General features: G+C 42.3%; 1 protein-coding gene across 1 annotated transcript in view; it reads left to right on the plus strand.

The window, feature by feature from the left end:
• The window catches only part of cep97 (centrosomal protein 97), a 55,635-nt gene that overhangs the window by 1,713 nt on the left and 35,044 nt on the right, over positions 1-18,878 (plus strand). Inside the window, exon 2 of the mRNA XM_043701110.2 lies at positions 16,396-16,538. Coding sequence (XP_043557045.2) covers positions 16,396-16,538 — 143 coding nt within the window. The remainder of the gene's footprint in view (positions 1-16,395; positions 16,539-18,878) is intronic.

Consider the following 18,878-nt stretch of genomic DNA (forward strand, 5'->3'; position numbering starts at 1 on the left):
GACTGGTACAGTTGAGAACAGAAGTGAGTCAAACAGTTAGGGCAGGCAGGGACAAGGTAGGACTAATAAAATAAACTGCATTTATTTCAATGCAAGGGGCCTAACAGGGAAGGCAGATGAACTCAGGGTATGGTTAGGAACAATGGACTGGGATATCATAGCAATTACAGAAACATGGCTCAGGGATGTTTCAGGATACAATTGCTACAGGAAGGATAGAAAGGGAGGAGGGGAAGTGGTGTTTTTGACAAGGGATAGCATTACAGCTGTATTAAGGGAGGATATTCCTGGAAATACATCCAGGGAAGTTATTTGGGTGGAACTGAGAAAGAAGAAAGGGATGATCACCATATTGGGATTGTATTATAGAACTCCTAATAATCAGAGGGAAATTGAGAAACTAATTTGTAAGGAGATCTCAGCTATCTGTAAGAATAATAGGGTGGTTATGGTAGGGGATTTTAACTTTCCAAACATTGACTGGGACTGTCATAGTGTTAAGGGTTTAGATGGAGAGGAATTTCTGAAGTGTGTACGAGACAATTTTCTGATTCAGTATGTGGATGTACCTACTAGAGAAGGTGCAAAACTTGACCTACTCTTGGGAAATAAGGCAGTGCAGGTGGCTGAGGTGTCAGTGGGCGAGCACTTTAGGGCCAGCGACCGTAATTCTGTTAGATTTAAAATAGTGATGGAAAAGGATAGACCAGATCTAAAAGTTGAAGTTCTAAACTGGAGAAAGGCCAATTTTGACGGTATTAGGCAAGAACTTTCAAAAGCTGATTGGGGGCCGATGTTCGCAGGTAAAGGGACAGCTGGAAAATGGGAAGCCTTCAGAAATGAGATAACAAGAATCCAGAGGAGAAAGTGAGGACTGCAGATGCTGGAGATCAGAGCTGAAAATGTGTTGCTGGAAAAGCGCAGCAGGTCAGGCAGCATCCAAGGAACAAGAGAATCGACGGTTCAGGCATAAGCCCTTCTTCAGGAATGAGGAAAGTGTGTCCAACAGGCTAAGATAAAAGGTAGGGAGGAAGGACTTGGGGGAGGGGCGTTGGAATTGCGATAGGTGAAGGGAGGTCAAGGTGAGGGTGATAGGCCAGAGTGGGGTGGGGGCGGAGAGGTCAGGAAGAAGATTGCAGGTTAGGAAGGCGGTGCTGAGTTCGAGGGATTTGACTGAGACAAGGTGGGGGAAGGGGAAATGAGGAAACTGGAGAAATCTGAGTTCATCCCTTGTGGTTGGACGGTTCCCAGGCAGAGGATGAGGCGCTCTTCCTCCAACCGTCGTGTTGCCATGGTCTGGCGATGGAGGAGTCCAAGGACCTGCATGTCCTTGGTGGAGTGGGAGGGGGAGTTAAAGTGTTGGGCTACGGGGTGGTTGGGTTGGTTTGTCCGGGTGTCCCAGAGACGTTCTCTGAAACGTTCCGCAAGTAGGCGGCCTGTCTCCCCAATATAGAGGAGGCCACATCGGGTGCAGCGGATGCAATAGATGATGTGTGTGGAGGTGCAGGTGAATTTGTGGTGGATATGGAAGTATCCCTTGGGGCCTTGGAGGGAAGTAAGGGGGGAGGTGTGAGCGCAAGTTTTGCATTTCTTGCGATTGCAGGGGAAGGTGCTGGGAGTGGAGGTTGGGTTGGTGGGGGGGTGTGGACCTGATGAGGGAGTCACGGAGGGAGTGGTCCTTTCGGAACGCTGATAGGGGAGGGGAGGGAAATATATCCCTGGTGGTGGGGTCCGTTTGGAGGTGGCGGAAATGACGGCGGATGATACGTTGTACGTGGAGGTTGGTGGGGTGGTAGGTGAGGACCAACCTCCACTCCCGGCACCTTCCCTTGCAACCGCAAGAAATGCAAAACTTGCGCTCACACCTCCCCCCTTACTTCCCTCCAAGGCCCCAAGGGACACTTCCATATCTGCCACAAATTCACCTGCACCTCCACACACATCATCTATTGCATCTGCTGCACCCGATGTGGCCTCCTCTATATTGGGGAGACAGGCTGCCTACTTGCGGAACATTTCAGAGAACACCTCTGGGACACCCGGACCAACCAAACCAACCACCCCGTAGCCCAACACTTTAACTCCCCCTTACTTCCCTTCTTCCTTACTTTTATCTTAGCCTGCTGGACACACTTTCCTCATTCCTGAAAATAGGCTTATGCCCGAAACGTCGATTCTCCTGTTCCTTGGATGCTCCCTGACCTGCTGCGCTTTTCCAGCAACACATTTTCAGAACAAGAATCCAGAGAAAGTATATTCCTGTTAGGGTGAAAGGAAAGGCTGGTAGGTACAGAGAATGCTGGATGACTAAAGAAATTGAGGGTTTGGTTAAGAAAAAGAAGGCTGCATATATCAGGTATAGATCGAGTGAATCCTTAGAAGAGTGTAAAGGCAGTAGGAGTATACGTAAGAGGGAAATCAGGAGGGTAAGAAGGGGACATGAGATAGTTTTGGAAAATAGGATTAAGGAGAATCCAAAGAGTTTTTACAAATACATTAAGGACAAAAGGGTACCTAGGGAGAGAATAGGGCCCCTCAAAAATCAGCAAGGCGGCCTTTGTGTGGAGCCACAGAAAATGGGGAGATACTAAATGAGTATTTTGCATCAGTATTTACTGTGGAAAAGGATATGGAAGATGCAGAATGTAGGGAAATAGATGGTGACATCTTGAAAAATGTCCATGTTACAGAGGAGGAAGTGCTGGATGTCTTGAAATGCATAAAGGTGTATAAATCCCCAGGACCTGATCAGGTGTACCCTAGAACTCTGTGGGAAGCTAGAGAAGTGATTGCTGGCCCTTTTACTGAGATCTTTGTCTCATCGATAGTTACAGATGAAGTGCCAAAAGACTGGAGGTTGGCTAACTGTTTAAGAAAGTGGTAAGGAACTATAGACCAGTGAGCCTGACTTTGGTGGTGGGCAAGTTGTTGGAGGGAATCCTGAGGGACAGGATGTGCATGTATTTGGAAAGACCATGGCAACATGACGCCTGGAGGAAGAGTGCCTCATCTTCCGCCTAGGAACCCTCCAACCACAAGGGATGAATGCAGATTTCTCCAGCTCATTTCCCCTCCCCCCACCTTATCTCAGTCCCAACCCTCGGACTCAGCACTGCCTTCTTCTTCCCAACCTCTCCGTCCCTATCCCCTCTCTGGCCTATCACCCTCACCTTAACCTCCTTCCACCTATTGCATTCCCAACGCCCCTCCCTGAAGTCCCTCCTCCCTACCTTTTATCTTGGCCTGCTTGGCACACCTTCCTCATTCCTGAAGAAAGGCTTATGCCCGAAACGTCGATTCTCCTGCTCTTTGGATGCTGTCTGACCTGCTGCACTTTTCCAGCAACACATGTTTCAGCTCTGATCTCCAGCATCTGCAGTCCTCACTTTCTCCTATGTATTTGGAAAGGCAAGGACTGATTAGGGATAGTCAACATGGCTTTGTGCGTGGGAAATCATGAATCACAAACTTGATTGAGTTTTTTGAAGAAGTAACAAAAGATGATTGAGGACAGAGCGGTAGATGTGATCTATATGAACTTCAGTAAGGTGTTCTACAAGGTTCCCATGGGAGACTGGTTAGCAAGGTTAAATCTCATGGAACACTGCGAATTAACCATTTGGATACAGAATTGTCTCAAAGGTAGAAGACAGAGGGTGGTGGTGGAAGGTTGTTTTTCATACTGGAGGCCTGTGACCAGTGGAGTGCCACAAGGATCGGTGCTGGGTCGTCTACTTTTGGTTAGTTACATAAATGATTTGGATGCGAGCATAAGAGGTATAGTTAGTAAGTTTGCAGATGACACCAAAATTGGAGGTGTAGTGGACAGCGATGAAGGCTACCTCAGATTACAACAGGATCTTGATCAGATGGGCCAATGGGCTAAGAAGTGTCAGATGGAGTTTAATTCAGATAAATGCGAGATGCTGCATTTTGGGAAAGCAAATCTTAGCAGGACTTATACACTTAATGGTTAGGTCCTAGGGAGTGCTGCTGAACAAAAAGATGTTGGAATGCAGGTTCATAGCTCCTTGAAAGTGGAGTCACAGGTAGATAGGATAATGAAGAAGGCGTTTAGTATGCTTTCCTTTATTGTCAGAGTATTGAGTACAGGAGTTGGGATGTCATGTTGCAGCTGTACAGGTCATTGGTTAGGCCACTGTTGGAATATTGCATGCAGTTCTGGTCTCCTTCCTATCGGAAAGATGTTGTGAAACTTGAAAGGGTTCAGAAAAGATTTACAAGGATGTTGCCAGGGTTGGAGGATTTGAGCTGTTGGGAGAGGCTGAATAGGATTGGGCTGTTTTTACCTGGAGCATTGGAGGCTGAGGGGTGACTTTATAGAGGTTTACAAAATTATGGGAGGCATGGATAGAATAAATGGACAAAGTCTTTTCCCTGGGGTTGGGGAGTCCAGAACTAGAGGGCATAGGTTTAGCATGAGTGGGGAAAGATATTAAACAGACCTAAGGGGCAACCTTTTCACGCAGATTGTGGTACGTGTATGGAATGAGCTGCCAGAGGAATGGTGGAGGCTGGTACAATTGCAACATTTAAAAGGCATTTGGATGGGTAGTTGAATAGGAAGGGTTTGGAGGGATATGGGCTGGGTGCTGGCAGGTGGGACTAGATTGTGTTGGGATATCTGGTCGGCATGGAGGGGTTGGACGGAAGGATCTGTTTCCATGCTGTACATCTGTATGACTCTATGAACTGCATGAGACAGAAACAAACAAGTCAGACAGCATCTCTACTGAAAGGATCTAAACAAATTTCTAATACTGCCTAGAAGAGCATTAATTGGATTTAGACCATCCACTCCGAAAGATGGCACTTTAGTGCAGTATTGTCTGAAGTGTTGGCACAGATTATGTACTCTGTCACTCTGCAGAATGTGAATCCTCAAACTTCTGACTTAGACAAGATGTTCCCATTGAGTATTATTTCTATTACTTCCTTGGGTACCAAAGACTGTGTTTAAGTGAAAGGAACATAATAATTAGGAGCAAGCTCATACAGTCCAAAGTGCCTGATCTGCTGTTCAATGCAGTTGTGGTTGATCTTTAGTCTAGGCATTTTCTTGCAAGACTCCTGTATCCCTTGACTATCTGAGACATCAAAAATTTGGCCATCTCAGACCTTAATTGTGTTCAACAACTCTTATGTAGAAAATTCCAATAATTTATAACCTTTCTAGTGAAGAAAGTTCTCCTCTTCTCAGTTGTAAATGATTATCCCATTGTCCTAAGACTGTGCTCCCATCTGTCCAGATTCTTCAAACAGGGGAAATGAGTTGTGTACATCCTTTCAACTCCCTCAAAGTTATGAATTTTTTTGAGACTACCTCTAATTTTTCTAAACTCTAGAGAATGTAAGGCTAGTTTACTCAGTCTCTCATCAAAGGATAGCCTTCTCATCCAAGGACCCTTGAAATACTGCCTCCAATGCAAGGATATCCTTCTTTAAATAGAGATAAACAGCACAAAGTCTTGCAAAGGGGAGGCAATGGCCTAGTTGTATAATCACTGGACTGTTAATCCAGAGACCAAGATAATGTTCTGGGGACCCAGGTTCAAATACTGCCATGGCAGATGGTAGAATTTGAAATCAATTTTTTAAAAAGATCTGGAATTATTTGTCTAATGCTGACCATAAAATCCATTGTCGATTATTGGACAAACCCATCTGGTTCACTATTGTCCTTTAGGAAAGGAAACTGTCATCTTTACCTGGTCTGGCCTACATATTATTCCAGACCCACAGCAATGTGATTGACTCTTAACAGCTCTCTGGGTGAATTAGGTATGGGCAATAAATGCTGGCCCAGCCAGTGACACCCTGATCCCACGAATGAACTTTTAAAAAGTATGATTTCACTGAAGTCCTGTAAGAAAACTGGAAATATTTAGGCAATTGAGACAACAGGGGTAAAGGAAGAAGGTAGGTTTCAAGATAATATGATACCAGACGCTCAGGGGGTACTGGTTTGAAAAACATTCTAGTACATAAATGTACTAATCCAGAAATAAATTGGGGTGATTTGGAATTACCCCAACTGATTTGCCTGGATTAATACAGCTCCAGCAACATTCAAGCTCGGCAGATCAACACAGACAGCTTGATTGGAATTCTATATACCACTGTAAACATTCACTTTTGAATTACCAACACAACGCATATCAGTTTGCACCATCTGCAAGATGCATTGTGCCAACTTACTAAGGCACTTTCAAGAGCACGTTACAAACCCTATCACCTAAATGGACATGGCAGTAGATGCATGGGAATGCTATCACTTGCAATTTCTCTTCCAAACCACAAAACCTCCTAACTTGAAGCTACAATGTCAGTCCTTCACTGATGCTGGATCAAAATCCTGGAACTCCCTTCCCAATATTAAAATTATACACACCTGAGTAGCTACAGTAATTCAGGTCCCACCTTCTTGAGGGCAGTTAGGAAAGGGCAACAAATTCTGATATTTCTGGTGATGTCAATATTCCAAGCATGAACTGGTAAATATTTTTATAAGTGAAGAGGAAAATAGTATCTGACATAGTCACACAAATAATTGTTGGTGACTTTGTTACTTGTCAGTTCTCCCCTCATAAAGTCATAAATAGGGGTGTTCTCTTGTTGCACAAGATTCAGCAATATTCAGACTTCACAGATACTGAGCAGTCCATGTCCAAATGCAGCAAAATCTAGACAACATCCAAACTTCCTCTTATAAATGGCAAGTAACATTCCTACCAGTTAACGAAGATCCTCCACTCAAGACTATCGTTCTCGCTCTCACTGTTAACTCTCCACAGCCTGTCCACTATTTACATGGCACAAGTGAGGACTGTTGTGACTGTATTATAAATTATATACTTTGTAACGCTCACTGTCTTTAAAATAGACGAATCTTTCAAAGGCTCCCTGAACCTCCTTACTACCTTTGCATATTCAGTTGTTGTTAGGATTAGGTTGTACTTCTTCTGGGAAGCAGTTATGCACAGCCTACTGAAATTCAATAGATCCTGCCAAGAATTACCAATATAGTGAACAGTAGCTCCCCCTGGCAGTGTTAATAACTCCTCTGCACTCACAAAAATATCTCACAACAAAAGATTATGGCTGAGATGGTTTAGAAAACTTAAATCACCTTGACTAAAAGGCACTGGATGGCTCTGTACTACAGGCATAGGTTAATACTTAGCATAATTTGCCAGTTTTGGCATAATAGCCATTTTAAATTTTGATCTATACAATACAGGCCTTGTGCACAAAACATATTGTGCAGAATCCCCAGGAAGATCTCAGTGCCCCCTTTAGCTCAGAGTGTTCTGAGCTAAAGGGGGCACAAGAAGAAAGGCTTTCAGAAATCGACTGCTTTGAAGGAGTTGATGTAATCTGTAAGTGCTGCAGAATGCCAGTATGGGTATATGTTTCCTCCGTGGACTACAGTGGTTCAAGAAGGCATCTCAATCATCTTCTCAAGGGCATTTAGGGATGGGTAATAAACATTGGCTGACCCAGAAATACCAACGGCCCATTATTGAATAGCTTAAAATAAAAAAAGTGCCGGCTCAGCGCTGGTTGGATTTTTTTTCATTGAGTCAGTGGGAATGTGGGTTTTGCTGATTGGGCCAGCATTTATTGCCTACTCTTTCTTCCCTTGGGAAGGGAGTAGTGAACTGTCTTCTTGAATTATTGGAGATTATTTAGTATAGGTACACCTACAATGCTACTGGGGTCATATTTTGACCTAGCGACAGTGATGGGACAGCGATACAATTCTAAGTCTGGGTGGGGCTTAACAGGAAATTTTAAGATTCCCATGTATCTGCTGCCCTTCACGTTTTGGATGGTAGTGGTCATGGGTTTGGAATGTGCAAAGGGTAAATTTCTGCATTACATCTTGTTTATGGGTACACAGGCTGCAATTGTAAGCTGGTGGAGGGAATATATGTGAGTGTGGTGCCAATGAAGTTGGTCTGCCGTGTCCTGGATGGTGTCAAGCTTCTCGAGTGTTGTTGGAGCTGCCCTCATACGAGCAAATGGAAAATATTCCATCATCTCCTGATTTGTGTTTTGTAGATGATGGAGAGGCTTTGGGGAATCAGGAGAAGTATGACTTGCAGCAGGATTTTTAGACTCAGAGGATTGAGGGCAGAGAGGTAGATGTGATCTATATGGAATTCAGTCGGGCGTTTGACAAGGTTCCTCATGGGAGACTGATTAGCAAGGTTAGATCTCACTGAATACAGGGAGAACCAGCCATTTGGATACAGAACTGGCTCAAAGGTAGAAGACAGAGGGTGGTAGTGAAGGGTTGTTTTTCAGACTGGAGGCCTGTGACCAGTGGAATGCCACAAGGATCGGTGCTGGGTCCTCTACTTTTTGTCATTTACATAAATGATTGGATGTGAGCATAAGAGGTACAGTTAGTAATTTTGTAGCTGACACCAACATTGGAGGTGTAGTGGGCAGTGAAGAGAGTTACCTCAGATTGCAACAGGATCTTGATCAAATGGGCCAATGGGCTGAGAAGTGGCAGATGGAGTTTAATTCAGATAAATGCGAGGTGCTGCATTTTGGGAAAGCAAACCTTAGCAGGACTCATACACTTAATGGTAAGGTCCTAGGGAGTGCTGCTGAACAAAGAGACATTGGAGTGCAGGTTCATAGCTCCTTGAAAGTGGAGTCGCAGGTAGATAGGATAGTGAAGAAGGCGTTTGATATGCTTTCCTTTATTGGTCAGAGTATTGAGTACAGGAGTTGGTTCATCATATTGTGGCTGTACAGGTAATTGGTTAGGCCACTGTTGGAATATTGCGTGCAATTCTGGTCTTTTCCCTATCGGAAAGATGTTGTGAAACTTGAAAGGGTTCAGAAAAGATTTACAAGGATGTTGCCAGGGTTGGAGGATTTGATCTATCGGGAGAGGCTGAACAGGCTGGGGCTGTTTTCCCTGAGTGTCAGAGGCTGAGGGGTGACCTTATAGAGGATTACAAAATTGTGAGGGGCATGGATAGGGTAAATAGGCAAAGTCTTTTCCCTGGAGTCGGGGAGTCCAGAACTAGAGGGCACAGGTTTAAGGTGAGTGGGGAAAGATATAAAAAGAGACCTATGGGGCAACGTTTTCATGCAGAGGGTGGTACGTGTATGCAATGAGCAGCCAGAGGAAGGGTGGAGGCTGGTACAATTGCAACGTTTGAAAGGCATTTGGTTGGGTATATGAATAGGAAGGGTTTGGAGGGATATGGGCTGGGTGCTGGTGGGACTAGATTGGGTTGGGATTCTGGTCGGCATGGACAGGTTGGACAGAAGGATCTGTTTCCATGCTGTACATCTCTATGACTCTATGCACAAAGCCATGATGACTATCCCAAATCAGTCCTTGCCTTTCCAAATACATGTACATACTGTCCCTCAGGATTCCCTCCAACAGCTTGCCCACCACTGACATTAGGCTCACTGGTCTATAGTTCCCTGACTTGTCCTTACCACCCTTCTTAAACAGTGGCACCACGTTAGCCAACCTCCAGTCTTCCAGCACCTCACCTGTGACTATCGATGATACAAATATCTCAGAAAGAGGCCCAGCAATCATTTCTCTAGCTTCCCACAGAGTTCTAGGGTACACCTGATCAGGTCCTGGGGATTTATACATCTTTATGCATTTCAAGACATCCAGCACTTCCTCCTCTGTAAATTGGACATTTTTCAAGGTGTCACCATCTATTTCGCTACTTTCTATATCTTCCATATCCTTTTCCACAGTAAATACTGATGCAAAATACTCGTTTAGTATCTCCCCCATTTTCTGTGGCTCCACACAAAGGCCGCCTTGCTGATCTTTGAGGGGCCCTATTCTCTCCCTAGGTACCCTTTCTTTCCTTAATGTATTTGTAAAACCCCTTTGGATTCTCCTGAACTCTATTTGCCAAAGCTATCTCATGTCCCCTTTTCACCCTCCTGATTTCCCTCTTAGGTTTACTCCTACTGCCTTTATACTCTTCACAGGATTCACTCAATCTATCCTATCTATATCTTACATATGCTTCCTTCTTTTTCTTAACCAAACCCTCAATTTCTTTAGTCATCCAGCATTCCCTATACCTACCAGCCTTTCCTTTCACCCTGACAGGAATATACTTTCTCTGGATTCTCACTATCTCATTTCTGAAGGCTTCCCATTTTCTAGCTGTCCCTTTACCTGCGAACATCTGCCCCCAATCAGCTTTTGAAAGTTCTTGCCTAATACCGTCAAAATTGGCCTTTCTCCAGTTTAGAACTTCAACTTTTCGATCTGGTCTATCCTTGGCCCCATTTAATCTCTCCTTTCCACTGCATACAGTTTTCAGTTTTACTTTGAGTTTACCATTAGCTAATCGCGACTTGTCTGTTGTTTGTTTGTTTCTTCTTGAAATGTTTGTCTTTGCATTTGCCTTTGACCTGGGCTATGGGTTTTAACCTTGTTTTAACGCTTCTAATTAGGTTTAAAATGGGATATACATTCTATTGTAAAATAATTTTTAAAAGAGAAAATTTCACATTTAACAGCTGTTTTAAAATAAATGCAAGATACTATGTTAGCTGTTAACATTCTCGATATTTTTTAATCAACTTGCTAAGATTTGTTATTACATATCTCTTGAGCAGGTAGGACTTAAACCCAGGTATCCTGGCCCAGAGGTGGGGATGCTACCATTGCCCACAAGAGCACCATGTTACCCTGCTCCGTATCAGTCAAAGGGATTTTCAATTTCAATGATATTAATTATAGGGAGTGGCCCAAATTGCTGTATAGGAAAAAGCAAGTGATGCCACTTTAAATGGCTGTAAGTTTTATTGGAAATCCATGCTTCACTCAAAATACGGTGGTTTGGGAAATGCAGATTTCCCAATAGTGGTTTGATTTACTGGGTCACATGGTTTTAAATTTGACCCTCAGGCCAGTTTGCTACCCTACCTTAGAATGGTCCAATTTCAGTACACCCAATTAAGGAAATGCTCCTTTTCTTTAATGTTCTGTTCTAATTGGTCCTGTTTCGGGGTTTCTATACTGCTATTTAGCTTGACGACTATTTAGTTATTTTCTTTTCTTGCCAAAAGGCATGCTTTGAATCAAAAGTATGCCTTCCTTCCTCTTCAAAATATTGCATCTATAATTGAAACAAAAATGGATATTTTTGTTCATCCTGTCCAGAACGTGGTAACCAGTGGTGAGATGGAAATCTCTCTCATCAATCTCAAAAGTTAGTGTGTGGTGAAAAAACAATTTGGCAAAGGGTGGACGGCCAATGCCACCACTAGATGGCACTTGAAGAGCCTAAAGTGATGAGCTGTGTACGATGGATGTGGCCATCTTGAAGTAAAATCAAACTTAAGGCTGATCATGAAACTATTGTTGATGATTGTAAAAACAAAATCAGGTTCACCTAATGCCTTTTAGGGAACAAATTTGCTGTTCGTACTCCGGTCCGTGGCAATGTGGCTGACTTTTAATTGTCCTAAGAGATGACCTAGAAAGTTCTTAGTTCTATCAAACTGCTGTAAACCTTAACACAGGACAGACTTGATTTATGCATCCAAACCAAACCAGTTGAAGCTGAAAAGTTCACCTTAGGAACATTTGGGGATTTGTTTGAAAGTTGAACAACCTGACTAGTCTCACAGACTAGTCAAGCAACAACCTGCCATAGACTGTCAAGTAAAATTCTGAGAGAGTGGTTCCTGGGATCATGTTCCAGGCAGCCCTATGACCATCCATGGATATGTGCTGTCACTCTGGCAGGCTGCAGTACAGTGAGGCACAGTTGCCCTAGAATCTTGTCATGGCATCATGTCAAACATGGACAAGAAAACCTCCTACTGATTAAAATGCACTCTACAATACTGCACTGAAGTGTCAGCCTATGTTATGTGATCAATCCTGGAACCTTCTCATTTAGAAGTAAGAGTGTACTCATTGAGTAGAAACTGACATTTGTAAAGGACAAAAAGGATTTCTGTTGATGTCATGGCCAGTGGTTTCCTGCCAAACTACAAGATTTAAGATCTTATTTGTTAGTGTGAGCTAATCTGTCCATATTTGATTTGTCAGTGTTAGTGAATGCATATAATCTGTAAACCTCAATGTTTAATTTCTAAGTTCAGGTTTTACTTTTAAGAGCAAATGGCATTGGGAATAGTATATTCGCATATGAAAATTTCTTTAAGGAACATGCTTATGATTTAAAGGTTGGTTGTTTGCTACACTATTTCTACCATTTTTGTCTTTACTTTGAATGAGTTCTACCAGTCCTTGAGTTATGTTTCCATAAAGCATCACATCAGATGAAAGCCATTCAGCCAATAATGCGATCGTAGCTGACATGATAATCCTCAACTGCACTTTCCTCTTTTTCTCCATTGATTCCCTTGATGCTTAAAAATCTGTCTTGGCTTGAATATGCTTAAGGACCTGGCCTCGACAGCCATTTGCAGTAAAGCGTTCCATTGATACATGACACTAAGGGTATGCCCTCAAGTTCTCTATTCTTCTATAAGAGGTAGTTTCTACCCTGTTAAGTCCCTTGAGACTCTTGTATGTTTCAATAAGGTCTCTCCCCATATTTTTCTAAACTCCACTGGGTACAAGTCCAACCTACTCAAACTCTCCTCAACCTCATAGAAAATCCCTCCATACCTGGAGTCAACCTAGTGGACCTTCTCTGGACTGCCAACAATCCCAGTATATCTCTTATTGAAAAGGAGACCAAAACTGTTCACAGTATTCCAGGTATGATGTGACAAGTTCCTTGAATTGTTTCAGCAAGATCTCCCTATTTTTATACTCCATTCCCTTTGAAATAGTGGGCAATGTTCCAATTGCCTTCCCTATTACCCACTGAACTTGGATGGTAGCTTTTTGTAATTCATGTAATAGAACCCCCAAATCCCTCTGGGTTGCAGATTTCTCTTGTCTTTCTCCATTTAAATAACATTCATCTCTTCTATTCTTCCTGTCAAAATATATAATCTCACATTTTCCCATGTTACATTCCATCTGCCACATTTTTACCCGCTCACTTAATTGTCTGTGTCTCTCTGTATAGTCCTTGTGTCATCCTCACTATTTGTCACCCCATCTGTTTTGTTACCTGCAAACTTGGTACATTTGCTTCCTCTTCATCATCATTAATACATATTATGAAAAAATTGTGCCTCCAGACTTGACTTCATTTGATTTATTGTTGTGTATTCATTACAAATACAATGAAAAATGTTGCCTAGTGTCGCCACTCTCAAGCGCCATCTCAAAACACAGAAAATAAATCAAAACATAGAATATAAAGCCAGAGAAATAAAACAATAAAGTTAGTCTTATATTCTTACCTCGATAAAGTTATTTGGTCTTTAGTAAACCTCCCTTTTCTAGCTGAGTCATGGGCCTGGATCCAGGTTCCTCCATCCCAATACCTCAAGTCCCTGCTCTAAGCCAATTACACTGCTGCAGTTGCACTTTGCCATGCCCCTGCTGCCACTGGAAGAAACAGTCACCATTCTCCAGCACCACCTCACCTCCAGCACTGTCACTGCCATGAGTTTGCACTGAGCCAACCTCACTGATGTAGCTGTTGCTAGTGCCAGATGGTCCTGCTTTGGAAGCAAACTTGGCGCTGTTGCTGCCATGCCGTCAGGCACGCAGGACTAGCTGCAGGCCTGGAGCCTTGGCTCAGCCTGCGAGTCTGGGCTAGAGGATTATGCCTAGCACCTGCTCCTCACTTAATGGGATACCTTGGGATAGAGTAGAGCCGGGTCTGCCTCGTGCTGATGTTGCTGTCGTGATCATTGGGCCCTCTTCTCCTTCGTCATTTCCTTAGTCTAGCCACTACTCCGGCCTGTGACTCCATCTTCTTCCATTGGTTACAGATTGCCATCCTGAAAGTGTCTCCTTATCCCAACTTTCTGTCTTCTGCTAGGTAGCCAACCTTCTATCAATGTGAATATACTATTCCTACTCCATGTGCTCTTATCATATTAAGTATATGTATATGTGATATCTGAGGAAATACTTTTTGGAAATCTAAATATATTACACTCACTGGTTCCCTTTTTTTTGTACCATCCTCAACAAACTCTTAGAGTTTGTCAATCACGATTTGCCCTTTGTGAAGCCATGCTGACTCTGCTTGATTACATTGTGTGTTTCTAAATGTTCTGCTATTATACAATAAGGGATGTAATTTTAAAATGCTTTAACATTTTTCTAAGGACCGATGCTAAGCTATACTTAACCTTTTTTTCAAATGCAACCTATTTTTCCTAATCAACCTGTTCAGAGATGTTATTACACACCACTGGAACAGTCAGGACTTGAACCCAAGCCCCTCAGTCCAGGGGTAGGGACACCACCACTGTGCCACTTGAGTCATTTTTATCTATTTCCCTTTCTGCACAAGAATGTTTGTTTACATTTTCAGTTTTCTAATCTTTTGGGCCTTTTCCAGAATCTAAGGAATCTTCGAAGATTATTACCAGTGCATCCACTATCTCTAGCTACTTACTTTAAACTTCTACGTTGGATCTTACCAGGAGAGTTATCAACCATTAACCCTTTTAGTTTGTTTAGCATTAGCTAGTTATTGTCTGTTTTCACCTCCCCAATTCAGTCCGTTTGATTATTTTGTAGTTTTGCAATGCTGTTTGATTCCTCTACTGTGAAGACTGATACACAGTATTGTCCCGATTGACTGTCATTTCCTAGTTCCACATTTTTGTTTCCCGAGCCTCATTCTCAAAGAGGCCTATTGTGGTGTAAAATTCCAAGCAGTGGAATGTGGTGAAATGGTTAAAAATTATGTCCCAATACATGTGTGAATCTAACCGGAATGGAGGTGTTGCTTAGTCCCGTGTGAATCTTCTTATCTGTATGTAACCAGAATGGAATGTGTTTTTTAGCCTTGCTCTGCTGTTCACATGAATGTTTATATCTGGAAAAGAGTATATCAGCTGGAAAAGTCTCCAGTTCGGTGAGTCTGCTCCGGGGTTACGTTTAACCGCCGAGCGTGGGTTGTTGGCAACCGCTCTACGAGAACTGACGGCTCCCAGTTTTGGTAACATGTAGAGTGAGTATAAGCCAGACCCGTTCTGGCGACGCTGCGGGGAATAAAATGCCCATATTCTAGCAGACTCGCCTCTTGGTCGTTTGTTCTGTGTCAGACTACTCTCCTACGAACCTGACCTTGAGAATTTTTTAAAACACCTATGTTTGCTGTGGTTTTTAAAATATTTTTCAAGAAAGTCTTGCTCTCTGTTTTGTTATTTGCTAATGTACCCTCAAAATTTATTTTTTCCTTTTTTTTTGGTCATTTTTGTTGTTGTCTTTTAAACCTTCCTAATCCTCTGGATCACCTTTGTAATCTTTGTGCCGCATTGTATGGTTTTTCTTTCAATTTTATAGTACAGTATACTCCACTTCCTTGGTTAATCATGGTTGGTTTATCCCTTTCCTAGAATCTTTCCTTCACATTGGGATATATCTTTCCAGAATCATGAGCTATTTTCTTAAACATCAGCCATTCTTGCGAAACCTCTTTCCCAGTCCACTCCCGCCAACTCTTCCCGCATCTGTTTGTAATTTTCTTTATTTAAATTTAGAACAGTTGTTCACTCAAGTTTCTCAATGTCAAACAAAATACTAACTTCAACCATGCTATGGTAACTGCTTCATTGAAGATCATTTATTAAACTTGCGTCATTGCATAGTACCAGATAAAAAATAGCATGATACATTGTGTATTGTTCTAGGAAATTGTCTTGAATACACTCTTAGTTCTTCCTCATGGCTACCTTTGCCAATTTGATTTTCCAAGTCAATGATAAAGTTCTATGTTGGATGGCTCCACATAGTCACTTGCCTGAAATCGGGCCTTTTCTTCTGAAATATGGTCCAATATTCTTTCGTTTTTCTATGGTCTTTTTGATGTGTTAAAAATCTTATATAATTTTAAATCGATGGGAAACTATTTGTTTTCTCCTGACCTGTAATTGGGCCAGAATTTTTCATTGCTGCTGTGATTTCTGTAGCCCCAAGTAGGGTTTTTCACAAGCGCTCTGATTCTGCGGAAAGAGTGACATGCTGCTGTGTACATGTCCCTCTCCCTAACTATGTCATTCTCAGGCTGGAATGTATTGAAGCATGCATGTCCTGTTCTGTTATACTACTGACTGGTATTTTTCACAATTTGGAAATTATGTTATTGATTATTCTTTTGTATTGTAAATAGGATAACCTCTGATTTTTAAATGATTGTTCATAATTGAATGCTATTTTAAAAAATTGAGGATGGGATGGATCCAATAATTCATGCATGCTAAATAAGTTATGTTAATCTAGATTTTATTTTTATTTTTCAGGTCGAATAGTTGACTTATCAGGGATGGGATTGCAGCATTTGGATACAGTTGCGCTGTACCCGACAAGTATTTTTACTCTGATTCTGGACAAGAACCAACTGACTAAATTGGAAAATGTGGAGAAATGGGGAGATTTAGTACAAGTTGGTGTTCTTTGAAAAAAGTTTCTTGTGAGATTTTAAAGGACATGGGCTCGTAGTGTGCTAAACCTTTACAATGACCTCTCTGCATCAAATCACTATTTTAGATGAAACAGAAGTAACATGTTATGTAGTCTACATGGCATACTGCTCTTGTTAATTTTAACATGAACATTTGCTGAAATTGACGTCTTATACATCAGGGCCAATTAGGGAAGTAGCTATACAATTTTATGCTTCCTTATAAAGTAGCCTGCAAGATGCATTGATATAATCAATCAAGTACTTGTAGAAAAGAAAATCTGTTTTGAAAAATGTGTTTAATATTCATTTTGCTTCAGGAATGTATTCTAGAATTCTTACTTGGACTTGTTCCAGGTCAGGCCTTCTGTTGGTTCGTGTTACCTTGACTCCCATCTTAACAGAATACAGTATGATATTAGTAGCTAAGTACAAGCATTAATGTATCCTTCTCAAGTGTACATATCTGCTCCATGTGTTACTTTCAGGTGCTTTTCCACTCCATTATTTCTTTTTCCTTCTCTCTTTCATTTGTGTTGAAAATATTGCCATATGGTTATATTAAGAACTAGAATTTAATGGATTTAAATTGATATAAAAAATCATCAATATAGAACAAAGACAATTACAGCACAGGAACAGGCCCTTCAGCCCTCCAAGCCTACGCCGATCTAGATCCTCGATCTAAACCTGCTGCCTATTTTCTAAAGAGCTGTATCCCTTTGCTCCCTGCCCATTCATGTATCTCGATACATCTTAAATGACGCTATCATTCCCGCCTCTACCACCTCCGCTGGCAATGCATTCCAGGTCCCCAACACTCTGCATAAAGAACTTTCCACGCATATCTCCTCTAAACCTTTCCCCTCTCACTTTGAACTCGTGACCCCTAGTAATTGAGTTCCGTACTCTAGGGAAAAAGCTTCTTGCTATCCACCCTGCCTATACCTCTCATAATTTTGTAGACCTCAATCAGGTTCCCCCTCAACCTCCATCTTTCTAATGAAAATAATCCTAATCTATTCAACCTCTCTTCATAGCTAGTGCCCTCAATACCGGGCAACATCCTGGTGAGCCTCCTCTGCACCCTCTCCAAAGCATCCACATCCTTTTGGTAATGTGGTGACCAGAACTGTATGCAGTATTCCAAATGCGACCGAACCCAAGTCCTATACAACTGTAACATAACCTGCCAACTCTTTTACTCAATATCCCGTCCAATGAAAGAAAGCATGCCTTCTTGACCACTTTACTGACCTGTGTTGCCACCTTCAGGGAACAATGGACCTGAACACCCAGATGTCTCTGTATGTCAATTTTCCCAGGACTTTTCCATTTACTGTATAGTTTGCTCTTGAATTGGATCTTCCAAAATGCATCAGCTCGCACTTGTCCCGGATTGAATTCCATCTGCTATTCCACTGCCCATCTCTCCAATCTATCTATATTCTGCTGTATTCTTTGACAGTCCCCTTCACTATCTGTTACTCCACCAATCTTGGTGTCATCTGAAAACTTGCTACTCAGGCAACTGATACCTTCCTCCAAATCATTTATATATATCACAAACAACAGTGGTCCCAGCATGGATCCCTGTGGAACATCACCGGTCACAGGTCTCCATTTTGAGAAACTCCCTTCCACTACTACTCTCTGTCTCCTGTTGTCCAGCCAGTTCTCTATCCGTCTAGCTAGGACACCCTGGACCCCATGTGACTTCACCTTCTCCATCAGCCTACCATGGGCAACCTTACAAATGCCTTACTAAAGTCCATGTATATGAGATCTACAGCCCTTCCCTCGTCAATCAAGTTTGTCACCACCTCAAAGAATTCTATCAGGTTTGTAAGACATGACCTTCCCTGCACAAAACCATGCTGCCCATTACTGATAAGCCCATTTTCTTCCAAATGGGAAAAGATCCTATCCCTCAGTATCTTCTCCAGCAGCTTCCTTATCACTGACATCAGGCTCACTGGTCTATAATTACCTGGAGTATCCCTGCTGCCCTCCTTAAACAAGGGGACAATATTAGCAATTCTCCAGTCCTCCAGGACATCACCCGTGTTCACGGCTGCTGCAAAAATATCTGTTAAAATCCCAGCTATTTCCTCTCTCGCTTCCCTAAGTAACCTGGGTACATCCCATCTGGACTTGCCTACCTCAATGCCTTTTAGAATTCCCAAAACATCCTCCCTCCTTATGCTGACTTGAGCTAGAGTACGTAAAGATCTATCCTTAAATTCAACATCTGTCATGTTCCTCTCCTCAGTGAATGCCAATGCAAATTACTTGTTAAGAATTTCATCCATTTTCTCTGAA

This window comes from Chiloscyllium plagiosum, unplaced genomic scaffold, assembly GCF_037043375.1.
Source record: "Chiloscyllium plagiosum isolate Xiang-an unplaced genomic scaffold, Cpla_swu_hap1 HiC_scaffold_12, whole genome shotgun sequence".
Taxonomy (NCBI): domain Eukaryota; kingdom Metazoa; phylum Chordata; class Chondrichthyes; order Orectolobiformes; family Hemiscylliidae; genus Chiloscyllium; species Chiloscyllium plagiosum.